The 15,231-nt window shown below is 40.3% G+C and overlaps 2 protein-coding genes across 2 annotated transcripts; one reads left to right on the forward strand and one right to left on the reverse strand.

Moving 5' to 3' along the window:
• Nucleotides 1-3,325: 3,325 nt before the first annotated feature.
• LOC110900576 lies at nucleotides 3,326-4,532 on the forward strand. The gene is made up of 2 exons (XM_022147461.1): nucleotides 3,326-3,954; nucleotides 4,004-4,532. The coding sequence occupies exons 1-2, from the start codon at nucleotides 3,326-3,328 to the stop codon at nucleotides 4,530-4,532; spliced, it is 1,158 nt and encodes a 385-aa protein (XP_022003153.1).
• A 4,084-nt stretch (nucleotides 4,533-8,616) lies between these two features.
• On the reverse strand, nucleotides 8,617-10,411 carry LOC110902492 (chaperone protein dnaJ A6, chloroplastic). Its single transcript, XM_022149104.1, has 2 exons — nucleotides 10,150-10,411; nucleotides 8,617-9,629 (listed from the first exon to the last, which is right to left on the reverse strand). The coding sequence occupies exon 2, from the start codon at nucleotides 9,612-9,614 to the stop codon at nucleotides 9,171-9,173; it is 444 nt and encodes a 147-aa protein (XP_022004796.1). The 5' UTR covers nucleotides 9,615-9,629; nucleotides 10,150-10,411; the 3' UTR covers nucleotides 8,617-9,170.
• Between the last annotated feature and the right edge of the window lie 4,820 nt (nucleotides 10,412-15,231).

A 15,231-nucleotide genomic window follows, 5' to 3' on the forward strand; every position in this document is an offset into this window, starting at 1 on the left:
TGGCAGATTCAAGCCGCTGTTATCCTTTCAGAACAGTGCAAGTCGGATAGGTGATGTTGAAGGGAATTCTTTTATGCCTCGTCGAGGATCGTTTCAGCAACAGGTCACGGAACCAAGGATGATTAACATGATTAATGAGCTGACAAAGATTACTGTGCCGGTTGACTTGGGATACAAATCTGATCAGGCTGATAAAACGGGGAGCAATAGTGCTAATACTGGGGAGCAGGTGAACCAACCAGAACCGCAAACCAACCAAAGGTTCTCGTATGCTGAAAAACTGATCACAATTAAGCCAAACCAAAAGGTAAACTTTCGATTTATGGAAAATTCTAAAGATGTTGATGATGTTGATGTCACTATACCGGTTGCTTCGGTCAGACAGGTCCAAGATAGATTTGCTAATGTGCTGTTTGGGTATTTTTTGGGAAAGAGATTTGCGTTTCCTGTTGTTGAATACTATGTTAAAAGTAGATGGGAGAAATACGGGTTACAAAAGTCTATGATGAATGGGAAGGGATTCTTTTTCTTTAAGTTCAACTCTAAGGAAGGAATGGATCAAGTGCTGCAAGATGGTCCTTGGCTGATTAGGAATATTCCGTTATTTCTGAAACAGTGGTCTCCGAATACTGAACTAAAAAAGGAAGAGTTGAAGAAAATTCCAGTATGGGTTAAAATGCATGACGTCCCTTTGGCAGCCTATAGGGAGGACGGACTGAGTTTGATTGCATCGAAGATTGGTACCCCAAAGGTGCTTGACAACGAAACGACTAAAATGTGTATTGACTTGTGGGGGAGAAGTGGGTTTGCTAGAGCTATCATAGAGCTGGATGCCGAAAAGGAGTTTAAGGATAGTGTAACTGTTGCTATACCAAATATTGAAGAAGGTGGATTCCTTAGGAGTAACATCAGGATTGAGTATGAGTGGAAACCTCCAAGATGCTGCACGTGTAATGTATTTGGTCATGGTGAGGATGACTGTCCGATGAGGACCAATGATAAACCTGAAAGAGAAGGTAACGAAAAGAATATGATGGATGATCAGGGGTTTTGGAATGGGAATAGCAGGAAAAAAACTATGAAAAAGCAATATCAAGTTAGAGAGAAACAGAAGTTTGTGTATAAACCGAAGAAAGGGGTAGATAAGGCAGACACGAACAAACCGAGTTCTTCAAAAGGCCCTAGTTTTGTTACTAATAATCCGTTTAATGCTCTAAATGAAGAGGAAGGCGAAGGGGAAGTGGAACCGGATGAAGTGAGATTGAACACGGATGATGGTATGTCTAAATTCATGGAAGGTAATCAAGGTGATAATTTTACAAAAACAGGTGCAAGCACACCTGCTGATAAGGTTATAAATGGATAGTATTGCCGCTTGGAATGTGAGGGGTTTGAACCACCCCCTGAAACAAAAAGAGGTTCAAAGGCTCGTTAAAAATAATGCGTTGCAGGTGGTAGCTATTTTAGAATCGCATGTTAAGGTGGAAAACCTGAACAAATTGTGCAAGAATGTTTTTCGAAAGTGGGAATGGTCTTCAAATGGTAGTGTGTGTAACAAGGGTACTAGAATTATTTTGGGTTGGAATAGTGATACCGTTGATGTTATGGTTTTACATTTCACGGACCAGGTGATCCATACTCAGGTTGTATTTAAAAATGATAAACGGGTGATGTATGTCTCATTTATTTATGCCAGTAACAGTGATATGGAGCGAAAAGATCTCTGGGATTCTCTAATATTGCATAAAGGGGTAGCTAAGGATCATCCGTGGGCCATCATGGGTGATTTCAATGTTGCTCTTAAATTAGAAGATAACTGTATGGGAGCCTCGGCCGTTAGTTCTGCTATGAAGGATTTCCAAGATTGTGCAAATTGTATTGAAGTTATGGATGTCAGGGCTCATGGTTTGCACTATACATGGAATAAAAGACCGAAGAATGGTGTGGGAATCAGGAAAAAGCTGGATAGAATAATGGCCAATGTGAAGTTTGTGGATACTTTCGTGGATGCATATGCGTGTTTTCTTCCATATGGTGTTTCGGACCACTGCCCTTGCTTGTTAAAAATTGTTCAAACAACTCATCATAAACCGAAACCATTTAAATTCACTAACTTGCTGGCTCACAAAAAAGAATTTATGGATGTGGTTAAAGGGGGGTGGGATGTGCTGATTGATGGAGTGCCTATGTTTCGGGTGGTTAAGAAGCTTCGGGGCTGAAACATCCGTTCAGATTGCTATTATTAAAGCAAGGTAATCTGCACAAAAATGTGGTGGATATTAAGAACGAGCTCGATAAAGTGCAGGCCAGTTTAGATGCTGATCCTTTCAACGTGTCAATTAAGGAAGCTGAAGCAACATGTGTAAAGAAATATCAAGATGCTATTTTGGACGAAGAGAGGTTTTTAAAGCAAAAATCTAAACAAAAGTGGCTAGAAGTGGGGGATTCGAACACGGCATTCTTTCACAATGTTGTGAAATGTAGAAACCATATGAATAAAATTCATGTCATTAAAGATGTTTCAGGAAATATACATGAAGGGGATGGGGTTGCGTCAGCTTTGGTTAGTCATTTTCGCGTGTTTTTAGGTATGGAAGGGGGTATTAGCAGGAGGGTGGATCAGGGTATTTTCACTACTAAGATCAACCCCCAAGTGGCGGATCTCATGTGCCGGCCGGTCACTTAAGATGACGTAAAAAATGCCATTTTTTCTATTAATGAGAATAAAGCTCCTGGCCCGGATGGGTTTTCTTCGGAATTCTTTAAAAAGGCGTGGCCAGTCGTTGGTAATGAGGTTACTTCAGCCATCATTGATTTCTTTGACACGGGTAAGTTGCTTCAAGAGATTAACCATACCTTTCTTGCTTTAATTCCTAAGGTTAGCACTTCGGGTGTAGTGACTGATTACAGGCCTATCTCATGCTGTAATGTTATATATAAAGGTATAAGTAAGATCATAACTAGCAGGATTCTTGAAGGTCTGAATGGCATTATTAGTGAAAACCAATCAGCTTTTGTCCCTGGGAGGAGAATCTCAGACAATATATTGCTAACTCAGGAGCTTATGCACAATTATCATCGTCAGGCGGGTCCCCCTAAGTGTGCTATGAAAGTGGATATTCAAAAGGCCTATGACACTGTTGATTGGATGTTTCTATGTGATGTGTTGCATGGGTTGGGGTTTCACCATCGGTTTATTAACTGGGTTATGGAATGTGTCATGTCTACCTCTTTCTCTTTAAGTATTAATGGCAATATTCATGGATACTTTAAAGGTAAACGAGGATTAAGACAGGGTGATCCGATGTCTCCATACTGATTTACCATGGTTATGGAGGTCTTAACCCTCACCCTTCGAAAAGCAGCTGACTTGGATGGTTCTTTCAGATTCCACAACAAATGCGAAAAACAGATGATTATCAATCTTTGCTTTGCTGATGACTTGCTCCTATTCTCTCGAGGGGATGTCAATTTGGTTAAAGTTATAATGAGATCGTTAAAGGAGTTTGAAGAGGTCTCGGGTTTGGTTCCTAGTAACTCTAAAAGCACTGTCTTCATATGTAATGTGCCTAGTCGTACAAAGTCCAGAATTTTGGAGTTGATTCCGTTTGAGGAAGGTAAGTTGCCTATCAAATATCTTGGAGTTCCATTATTGGCGTCGAGACTTTTAGTTAAAGACTGTAAAGTGCTTGTAGAACGAATGAATACGCGCATATTAGATTGGAAAAATAGATTCCTTTCTTTTGCGGGCCGTCTCCAGTTGGTTATCTCAGTTTTATCATCCATTCATGTCTATTGGGCTTCTGTTTTTATATTACCGGCAAGTATTATAAAGGAGTTAGAGAGCAAAATGAAATGGTTCCTTTGGGGTCATGGCACAGTTTCTAAAGGTAGAGCTAAAGTAGCGTGGAAAGAGGTTTGCCTTCCAAAAGTTGAAGGTGGTTTGGGGGTCAGGCGAATCACTGATGTAAATAAGTCTCTTATGGCTTATCATTTTTTTCAGCCTTCTTTCGGATAGGAGTTCCTTGTGGACTTCATGGGTCAAGCTTCACAGGCTTAAAGGTCGAAGTATATCGGATATTCCGATTCAAGCCAGTGCATCGTGGGGATGGAAAAAATTATTAACATGCAGGTTGCTGTTTCGGGATTTCTTTTGGAGTAAAATAGGCAATGGTCAAAATACGTTTGTTTGGTTTGATAAATGGTGTGATGATTGCCCGTTAGGGAATGTGGTTACTCCTAGACAAATGGCGAGATATGGGTATAATGTGAAGTCTAAAATAGCTGATGTTCTTGAGAATGGGGTTTGGGCGTGGCCGGATGAATGGAGATCAACATATCCGATTCTGTTTCAGCTTCAAGCGTGTCACCTATCCAATGCAAAGGACCAGGTTTTGTGGAGAAATTTGGAAGGAAAATTAGTTCCGTTCACTTCTAAGGAGGTGTGGGATCTCCCTCGCAAGGAAACCCTAATACTCTCTCTAGCAATGGCGATTACTGATCTTCACGCAACTCTACCTCTTTCATCGTGATTTCTTAATCAGATTAGTCATTAGAGTCTTACATCTAATACGAAGGATCTGATCGATTTTGTCTAGGGTTTTTTTGTTCTCTTTATCGCCGCCCGCAATTCCCTTGTTTGAACTGTTGATTCGTTGGTATATCAGCCTGATTAACCAATTCGTATATCAGATTTATGAGATTCATGGGTTAGGGTTTCTTGCTAGTTTAGGGTTTCTGGTTTGCTTTTCGTTTTGTTGGTTGGTTTGGAATGTTTGGTGCTTTGCGGCTGACTTATCATAGTGTTAAAGAGAGTTTTGCACATCAGATTAGGGTTCATCAGATTCGGCTATATTCAGGTTTGTTACGGCTGCTAGGGTTTTCAGTCGTCATATCTTCAATTTCTGTTGACTGTCACTAGGGATTGATCATATGGCTGTTGATAAGGATGAACAAACTGAGGATAATTCAAACGTTTTTGCGAGAAAGATCCGTAGTATCGATGGAAAACCTTTTGAGCCAAGACAGAATTCACAAATTCCTACGGTTTCAGAAGTGGGTAATAAGAAGGTTCGGTTCATGTTACCGCTGAATGATACTGACTACGTTCTTGGCTGTTCGGATTCACCAGATGAGGATTATGCAATGGTTTTTGATAGGCGAAAGGTATCATTTGTGCTCCCGCTAAATGATGTCAGCCCGGCTCGTGTCCGAAAGCAGGAACAGGGTGAAAATGCTCGAATTCAACAACATTTGTATGCTGATGTGGGGTTCTAAACAAACAGGTTGAGCAGAGTGGTCCTAAGCAGGTTGGTAATCCAAATCAGGCTCAAAGTGAAGAGGAAAGTGCTAGGAAGACCAATGATGTGGCTAACCAAGTTCCGAAAGTCAATTTTCGAAAGCTAATCTCAGATGCCTCTTTGGATGGTGTGGATGTAGTGCTTCCGATTGACTCTGTTCGTCAAGTTAACAACAGGTTAGCTAACACTCTTTATGGTTACTTCCTGGGGGATAGAATTGCATATCCGGTTGTTGATTACTTTGTGAGAACAAATTGGAAGAAACATGGTCTTCAGAAATCGATGATGAATTCAAATGGATTCTTTTTCTTCAAGTTTGAAGATAGAAAGGGAATGGACGCTGTTCTTGAAGGGGGTCCTTGGATGATCCGTAACAAACCCTTGTTTCTCAACATTTGGTCCCCTACAAACACCCTTAAAAAAGAAGAGTTGAAAAAGGTTGCAGTTTGGGTAAAGTTACATGACGTCCCTCTAGTGGCTTATTCTGATGATGGGTTAAGCATGCTGGCTTCAAAAATTGGATCTCCTGTGCGGCTGGATTCGTATACTGTTGATATGTGTAATGAGGCGTGGGGACGGAGCAGCTATGCTAGGGCTCTCATTGAAATATCAGCTGATCAGGATTTGAAAGACACTGTAACCATGGCTATTCCTGAATTGGATGGAAACAAATATGTTACCGAGACTATTCAGGTGGAGTATGAATGGGAACCTCCGAGATGTACTCACTGCTGTGTGTTTGGGCATGACTCTGAGGAATGTCCTACACGTATTGGCTCAACATCCAAAACTCCTATTAACAGGCCAATAGTAGACGAGGATGGTTTTACTGAAGTTCCGGTTAAGAAGAGTGCAAAGAAGAATGGCTTTCAAGTTAATAACCAGAAGCCTAAATTTGAATACAGACCGGTGGATAGGAAGAAAAAGGCCGCTACTTCTCAACAGGTTTCTTTTTGGGTAAAGGGTTACCCCGGTAAATTTTATAAATCACCAAACAAAAGAACAGGGTGTGCCAAAACACTGACACACACTACAAGTCACTACAAACAAGCCAAAAAACAAAGCCCAAATACGACAACCACAAAACAAAGAACAACCCGAAAAACAAAAAACACGGCCAAACGACAAAAACTAACAAACTAAACACCCCCCATCAAGAAACTTTAACCCGGGTCTTCAATCAGCACCCTTTCTGGGATCTGCCATCTCGTTACAACTCTTTTGTAATCCATTCGCTTTTGAAGCTTGAAATCCATCAACCGAAGTTGGACAGTATGTTTAATCTTTTGGGCAATCTGGCTCACCGAACCCTGACTTCTGTTGAAAAGCCTATTGTTGCGTTCCTGCCAAATATAATAAGCCGCAGCAGCTATCACCAGCTTACAAACCACTCGATCTAGAGTATTAGAATTCGAGTACCGTTCCATCCACTCCAAAATGGAAACCCAAGATCCAGAGACGGTATCCATATCAACCATAGCCCTTACTTCCCTCCAAACCTGCGAAGCAAAATCACAAGAGAAAAACAAATGATCTCTAGAGTCTCTGTCATGCTGGCAAAGTGGGCAGCACATGAGTCTTAAGTTTGTTTCACTACCCGCTTCCCAAACACGCAACCGGTCCTGTGTTCGGAGCTTATTTTTAATAACTAGCCAAAGGTGAAAAGAATGCCGGGGAATACACTGGCCGAACCAAACCATATTCACCCAGCTAACAGGATTATCTCGGTTACGAATGTTGTGCCAAACTTCCATCGAACAAAACTGTCGCTGGTTGCCCTCTAAATCCCTCCAAACCGTAAGATCCCGTAACTGAGGGTTAGGAGTATCAATGCTCAACCCGATTAAAACAGGAAAGAGGTCATACCACGCTTGAGGCCAATTCCATTGGCCATCGCTGTCAAGTAAATCCGCAACAGAAGAGCTGAGGTTAAAACCCGCATTTGCAATTTGTCTTGGAGAGATCATCTCCCTAAGAGGGCTCAAGTGACACCAGTTGTCGCTCCAAGCGTTAGTTTGCCTACCGGACCGAATAACTTTCCAAATGAACGGCCGAACAATGTTACGAATGGCAAGAATCTTCCGCCACCCCCAACTCATACCACCCCTACATTGAATCTCCCAGAAGTTCTGATCCTTTACTTTATAATCATAGATCCATTGCACCCATAACGACTTGCGTTTAACCAGAATGCTCCATATGTGATTAGCGATTAGAGCTCTATTTACATCCCCAACCCGCCTGATGCCTAGGCCACCCTCTTGTTTCGGAAGACATACATCATTCCACGCAACTTTAGCTTTAACCTTACCAATATTGCCCGCATTCCAGAGGAAGCGACGCATACGTTTCTCCAGGTCATTTACGACACTAGCCGGGATAATAAAAACTGAAGCCCAGTAAATATGCATTGCTGAAAGGACCGAGTTGATAAGTTGAAGCCTACCCGCAAATGATAGGGTTTTTGTCATCCAGTTGTTAATCTTTTTATCCATTCGGTCAACGAGGACTTTACAGTGGCTAGCGGTTAACTTAGACGAAATCAACGGCACCCCTAAATATCGAACAGGCAAGGACCCTTCCTGAAATGGCATAATATTTCGAATTTCCTGGCGAATATGATCCGGCACGTTACAGAAAAACACCGTGCTTTTTGCAAGGCTAGGGACCATACCCGACATTTTCGTGAAATCCTCCAAGACGGCTTTGACTTTACTAACCGAATAAGTACTTCCATGCACAAAAATGAACAAATCATCAGCAAACGACACGTTTATAATCTTCTGTTTCTTACATGGTTCTACTTCCCATAAAATCCAAACTCATAATCCGTTTTCTGCTCTTGAGTGTGTTGGGAGACGGGGTGTTTCAACTCAAGATAGAAATAAAGGGGGTAGACAGGTTCATGTGGATTTAGATGAGGATGGGGTTGAAGTTGTCTATGATGAAACCAAAGATTCGGGTACATATCCTTCGACTCCTAGTACAGGGGCAAGCACCTCTTCCACAAAGATCTCCAATGGTTAGTTTGTCTTTGGTTCGTCTAAAGGGGTTGCCGGTTCGTGGCAACTTCATCTTCGATGATGGAGGTTGAAGATTTTGGTTATGTATTGTTTTGTCTGCTAGATATCTTTGCATGATGTGTAGTAGGCTAGGTTTGATGTGATGTCATAGGTTCTTTTATGATTGTTGGCTTACATATATGGGGCATGTCCTGTATATGAACTAGTGTGGAATTCATCCTCACTACTTGTACTTATTTGCGGTTTATAATAGATTCACCGGGGTAACCCTTTACCCAAAAAAAAAAAACTTCCCACGAATTACTGATCGAGCTTTATCGATTAACAACTTTCTGGCATCAATAGGAAGGGGGACCACGTACTGTCTGCTTGAAATTTCATTTCCATTTGAATGAGTTACTACCGAATCCGCTTCGGTTTCTATCTTTCTTTTCTTAGGAGGCCGACCCATCCTAGGAGCCACGGTCTTAGCGGGCCCCGTCGTCTGGTGTCTCCCGTTCACTTTTTGCCTATCCGTGTTGACAGATTTCTAAGCTAAATTGTTAGGATCTAGGGTAGATGAACTGGGATAAGTACTCCACTGAAAGGATACGGTCCCTGCATACTCGTACCCTTGTCTAGGATGAATAAACGATGAACATACTGATGTGCTTGGCACGTAGGGGCCTGCATTATACGTATGATTAGCATAACCATTTTCAGACGTATATGACCATGGAGCATAAGTAACCGGAGCTGTTCCTGTTTCAACAGCTACAAAAACCCCTCGACAGTTCTTGCATGAAAGTCGTTTATTCACATACTTTCTAAGATACTCATATTGTACCCGACACAAGGTGCACACAGTCTAAAACGTGTCGAACCTTGAAGACGTCTCTGAACTCGAAACACCAGCTGACAAGTGCTTATTTCTTTTGGCATCATATGAGCTTCTTCTCACATTATCAGATAACACAGCCCATGCTTCAGACACGAGTTTGAAAGCTTCATTAGCTCCAACGGTTTTGTTTTTGCCAGGGTGAAGAAGAACAGCCATCTTTTTGTAACGTTTTTTCAGTAATGATTTGTCGGCAGATGGATCTAATCCAAGAACTGAATAGAAATCAATTTCTTGATTCATAGTAGCCGCATATATTTCAAATGTAGCCACCATTTGAGAGATACCCTCGAGTTGAGGGCATAGAGTTTGAGCCCGTAAAGCATACTGTTTTGCACCTGGAAAATCTTTCACTAAAAATAACTTCTCCGCATTCTCTTTAGCTCTAAGAGCTTCTTCTATGGCTGGATCCATCTCTAACGTTCAACCCTGTAACAAATCAACAACCTTTCAAAAGTGAACAAAAATGATATCTTGATATGGCGTTTTCAACATTTAAAACTAGTATTTATATTAAAAGTCAACAAAAACTTATAATAATTTCCCGTCTCTTGATAGCATAAAACTAGAAATGCAGAATAAATTTGCAAATAAAATAGTAACAATTCATTCATGAGTCACTCACACGGATAGGGTAACTTCAATCTTCATCATCAATTAAGAGTATGCACAAATTACCAAATCAACAACCCCTGGGAAATGCAATGCAGAACCAATGAAACAGTAACACTTGAATCATCCATCATCAATTAAGAGTTTGCACAAATTACCAAATCCAGCTTCATCCACCCATGGATCACATACCCTTCCACCACAAAACTTTCTAAACAGGTTAATTACAAAACCCCCCAATCAAACATAATCACAACCCTAACAGTAAGATCTCAGCTCAAATATAAAAAAAAACAAAAACTCCGAAAACCCTAAAAATAATTCAACTTCTACACACCTGAATCTGCATCTAACACCACGTGAACAGCAGCTACATCTCAAATCCGTTAGCGGATTCCTCTAACTTTGCTTCAGATCTACGATTGAGCTTAACTTTTGTAAAAGTGAAAATAAAACTTAACCTTTAAATAATTATAATTTATACTAAAATAAAATCAATATTAGGGTATTGGGTAGATTTTAAACCCCTAAATAAATGCTGTTGAGAAATTCCGGTAACCGGCGGGAGGAGTTGGATATTTCGGCCAAAAGTTGATGAGAAACACTATTTTTTTTGTATAAAATTAAAACTTTGGTAGTGTAAATACGTGAATAATAAAAATACATGGTATAATTGGATACATACAATTACAAACCAACAAAATAACAAGTGTGATTATTATTTCAAACTTTGTTCTTTTTCTTCAATAATTATAGAAAATGTACTTGATGTTTGCAAACTCTTTCATGTTATGTCCTTTAGTCCTAACACAGTTAGTTATCAACCCCACATAAGGGTATTTTGATCATTTTATCCTAAATGTTAAAATAAATAATCATAAAAAACAATAAATAAAACAATTTGAAAATTATAGATGTATATCTATACTATATAATAAAAGAAACCAAGTTTTGGACATGTGTCATTCATAGATGTAGATCCCAATATCAATCCGGATCACAGTGGTTGATTGTTTTAGTCCAAAACACCTACTGATTAGGTGTTTCTACCATGAAAAAGTTAAGAAGAATCAAGAATGAAGATGAAGCTAGTGGTATGATGAATACAACAAGTGTTGTATTGAATCCAAACAATGAAATAAACAATAAAGCACCTTGGAAATCTAAATAAGCACAATGAGTAGAGATCAAAATGTAAACAACACTAATATTCATCAAGTGTGGCCAAAAGCTTATCTAGGGCAACAATACAATGCTTTATATAGACCCTGACTTGCCAGCATAATTATAATTATGCTGGCATCTTAACTACACTAGGTCAGATTTGCCACTATCATATAATTACAAAACAAGTCCCTAGACTTCAAACAAGCTACAAACTATACCAAAACTAATCCAGTGCAAGTATCAACGATCTCAAAAGCTCCAACAATATCCCCCCTAGATCGTTGCATACTTGTTTTTCATTCTTCAGTAGTTGCTTCTGGATTGTCTGTAGCATTCTTTTCTGGCTCTGGAGGGACTTCTGCACTTACTGTTGCCTATTGCGTTGCTTGGGCTTCGATCGTTGTTGCAGGAGTTTCTTTGGTTAAAACAGCTTCACTAGTTGATGATGGATCCTCCATAATGGACTCATATGTGGATAAGCCCGGAGGTTGTGACGTTGCTTGAGGAGTTAGGGCGGACTCTTTTGTCGTTGAAGCAGACTTTTCTTTCTTTTTCTCATGCTTTTTTTTTTGGGTAAAGGGTTACCCCGGTGATTCTATTAAAATGCAACCGCAATTAAGTACAAGTAGTGAGGATGTGTTCCACACTAGTTCATATACAGGACATGCCCCATATATGTAAAACAAAAACAAAACCAAAGACCTATAATACCCCATAACCTAGTCTACTATACATCATGACACGACATCTAGTAGACAAAAAATGCAAACCACAAACACATAATCTCAACCACCATCATCAAAAATAAAGTGGCCACAAAACCGCAGCCCCTTCAGACGAAAAGCAGACAACCTATCCATTCGAGAACTTGGAAGTAGAGGTGCTTGCCCCTGCTTTTGAAGAAAAAGGATGAGTACCCGATGTCATGAATGCACTAGTTTCGTTGTAGACTTCTTCGACCTCCTCCTCATCCGATTCCTGCCTGTCCCTCCTTCTCATGCTTTTTTTTCTTCTTCCTTTCTTCCTTTTTCTTTGTATCTGCATCCTTTCTTTTCTCGATCTTGTCAATGATGTCGAGCATCTCTCATTTTCTCTTCCAGGCTCTTTCCACTGCCCTCTGAAACAGCATGGTGATGCGGGTTAGTGTGTATATGGAATTAAGTATATTTTAAGCCCGTTTTACACATTAGTCAAGTTTTAAATTTATAAAACACGATATTTTACTAACACCAAACACACATATGGGCAAGTGCACCCATCGTGAGTGTAGCATAATGTTGGCAAGATACCGAGGTCGTCCAAGGACACAAGAGCTTTTAGTACCGGTTTATCCTCAACGTCTAATCAAAGCAAAAGTTTAGAAAAAGGTTTTAAACTAGAAAAATAAAAACTAACTAAAATGCTGAAAAATAAAATAAAAATAAAAAACAGATAGACAAGATGAATCACTTGGCTCTGACTCGTGTATAGTGTAACCTTTGATTATTTTAGCACTTTTGCACTTTTTAAGAGATTATCTTAGTTATTGTAGTAGGCCCCCCTTTTGAAGGTGACGTTACCCTCAACCCAGTAGTTTGAGTCAGCAAGGATACAATCCTAAAGCGTCGGATTATTGAAAGATAATTTTTTTTGGGTAAAGGGTTACCCCGATGAATTTTATAAATAACCAAAAACCGAACAAGGGTGTGTCAAAGCAACACACCTACTAGACTTGACATACCAAGCCTAGGAAAAAACAAAGTTTACAGCCAAACTAAACAACAACCAAAAAAACAACTCTAACTCAACGACCATAGCAACCAAATAATAAGACACCGAATTAAGCCTCTAGCCCGGATCCGTATCTATATCTTCGATCTTCCATATCTTGAGAATTCTCTCCTTCGTAGACGCCGCCCGAAATCTGAAGCCCATGAGCCGCAGACGAACCGTATTCTTAATCACCTCAGCCACTTGATCTACCGTCCTCTTGATATTCTTGAAAAGCCTGTTGTTTCTCTCTTGCCATATATAATAAGAAGAAGCCGCAATCAATAACTTGCACACAATGTGATCCACATTCTTGGATTTAGCATGTTGCTCCACCCAAGATAATACCGAGTACCACGAATCGTCAGCATGTTGAAGGTGACGTTACCCTCGGCTAAGTAGTCTGAGTCAGCAGGGATACAGTCCTAAGTAGCCGGGTTAAAATATTAATAGTAGTTTAACTTATGAGGGGATCAAAGAGTTTGGACCCCGCCATCCAATACCGGTGGGTATTGAAGGAGGTCCTACTAAATTTGACCCAGGTCCTTTGCAGGATCTATACACTGAACAATGGCAAGACTCTTACCAAACCGTTCCCTTAACCCCCGACCAGGTAGCCAACATACCTCCATATAGACCGTTGAGATATGAATGGCGAAAATCTTTTATTTATATAGACAGTAAAATAATGCCAAGACACCACGGACAAACGATAAGGAAGAATGACCTTTAACATAAGAAACTAGTTATTAAAGTCATTAATACATAACCAAGTAAAAAGTGCGAAAAGATTAAAAATAAAAAGTATTACACTAGACACTTGTCTTCACCAAGTGATGTAAGAGACTTAGGCAAACATGGCCTTTGATTGTCAAGAACTCTTACGATCAATCTTGGATCTCGAGACGACTCACACACTCTATGATGGACAATGGATGATGGTGGTGGATGATGGTGTTGTGATGGTGGTGGGTGGTGGGTGAAGTGTGAGAGAGGTGGTGTGCCAAGGGATGAGTTGCAAGTGATCCAAGCACTCCTATTTATAGGCTGAACAGAAGCTCGGGCACGGCCCCATGTCCGTTGGGCACGGCCTCGTGTCCATCCTTCTCTCTTTCTTCATTAAATGCAGTTTGTCTGCATTAGTTGACCACGCCCCCGTGTCCGCTGAGCACGACCCCGTGTGCAGAAGTGTATCTGTACTATCAAGATTTGCCTGGATTCCGCGAATCTTATAGTTGATCACGGCCCTGTGTCCGCTGAGCGAAGCTTCTACAACTTTGTCTTTTCTGCTTACACTTGGGCACGCCCCCGTGCTCGCTGAGCACGTGGCGTGTTCTATCACACCCCCAAAATCCACACGCGGAGTATCACCGCTTGGAGGCGTGACTGACCAGGATCAAGCCACCAATCATATTGAACATTGTAAGTTATAAATAAAGTTCAACCCATCAATACAAAAGGTGTTCAAAACAAAACATAGTTAAGTGTTTAGCAGAAGCATAAATGTGAAAATCCAAAAAACATAAGTATTAAGTTCGAAATGTTATAATGTTTTTAACATGGCATCCACTGTCCATGTCCCACAACGACTGCGCCTCTCAGTGCAAGCTCCATGAGTACCTATCGACCTGCAAGGCATGTAACAGAGTGTCAACAACAAAGTTGAGCGAGTTCTGTGACAACTCGAACTTTAGACCTACTTTGTGTAACGATACGTGGTTATGAGAACGTTATTAATTGAATGAGTATGTGATTATATTATTGTGTGCATTGTGTAATATGTGTATGTATATAAGTTACATAAAACTCGAACCGCACAACACCTACACACTCGACCGCACAAGCCCTTGGGCCGTATCACTTATATCCGGTTAGATGGCAGCCCAAGTGATGGGTTCGGCCCATCCTACCTTAGCCGATTTACATATGGGGGTGTTGTAACCATTCCCCACTTTTTACAAAATCACAACACACACAAGAAACCCTAGCTATTCTCTCTCTCTTTTTCGCAAACCGAAGGCAGCCAAGAATCCCTCCTTCACCGAAGATTTTTGTGCGCGGATCAAACCTCTTTTCAATCGGTTAGTGAGTTGTTATTGGTTTGTAAACTGATGTGATGTTGTGTTCTTGATAAATCGGCCCTCATGTGTAGTATGCATAGATCAAATGGGTTGATAATTGCATGGTTGTTGATGATGTTAATGATAATATTCTTGTTAATCGGTTACATGATTATGAAATCGGATTGTATGATATAAACCAAATGGTAATCGATGAGGCTTGCAAAATCAGTCGATGTGCTATATGTTTCGGGTTGAATGTTATGATACATGTTCATATGAATTATTGAGATGCTTGTTCATGATTGGATTAGGGTTCATATGAATTAAAGATTAGATGCTTTATTTTGATCGAATTATTGCCATGATTGAAACCGATTAACTGTTGATTGATTTATCTAAAATTGGAAATTGTTATTAGTTGTAACCGATTGCTTAAATTC

This window comes from Helianthus annuus, chromosome 13, assembly GCF_002127325.2.
Source record: "Helianthus annuus cultivar XRQ/B chromosome 13, HanXRQr2.0-SUNRISE, whole genome shotgun sequence".
Taxonomy (NCBI): Eukaryota; Viridiplantae; Streptophyta; class Magnoliopsida; order Asterales; family Asteraceae; genus Helianthus; species Helianthus annuus.

Excerpts from the sequence above, each read along its gene's own strand:
- LOC110900576 (XM_022147461.1), top strand. The coding sequence starts at position 3,326 with ATGGTTATGGAGGTCTTAACCCTCACCCTTCGAAAAGCAGCTGACTTG. Across the intron at positions 3,955-4,003 it reads GAAGGTGGTTTGGGGGTCAG|CCTTCTTTCGGATAGGAGTT; the intron begins GCGAATCACTGA and ends CATTTTTTTCAG.
- LOC110902492 (XM_022149104.1), bottom strand. The coding sequence starts at position 9,614 with ATGGATCCAGCCATAGAAGAAGCTCTTAGAGCTAAAGAGAATGCGGAG.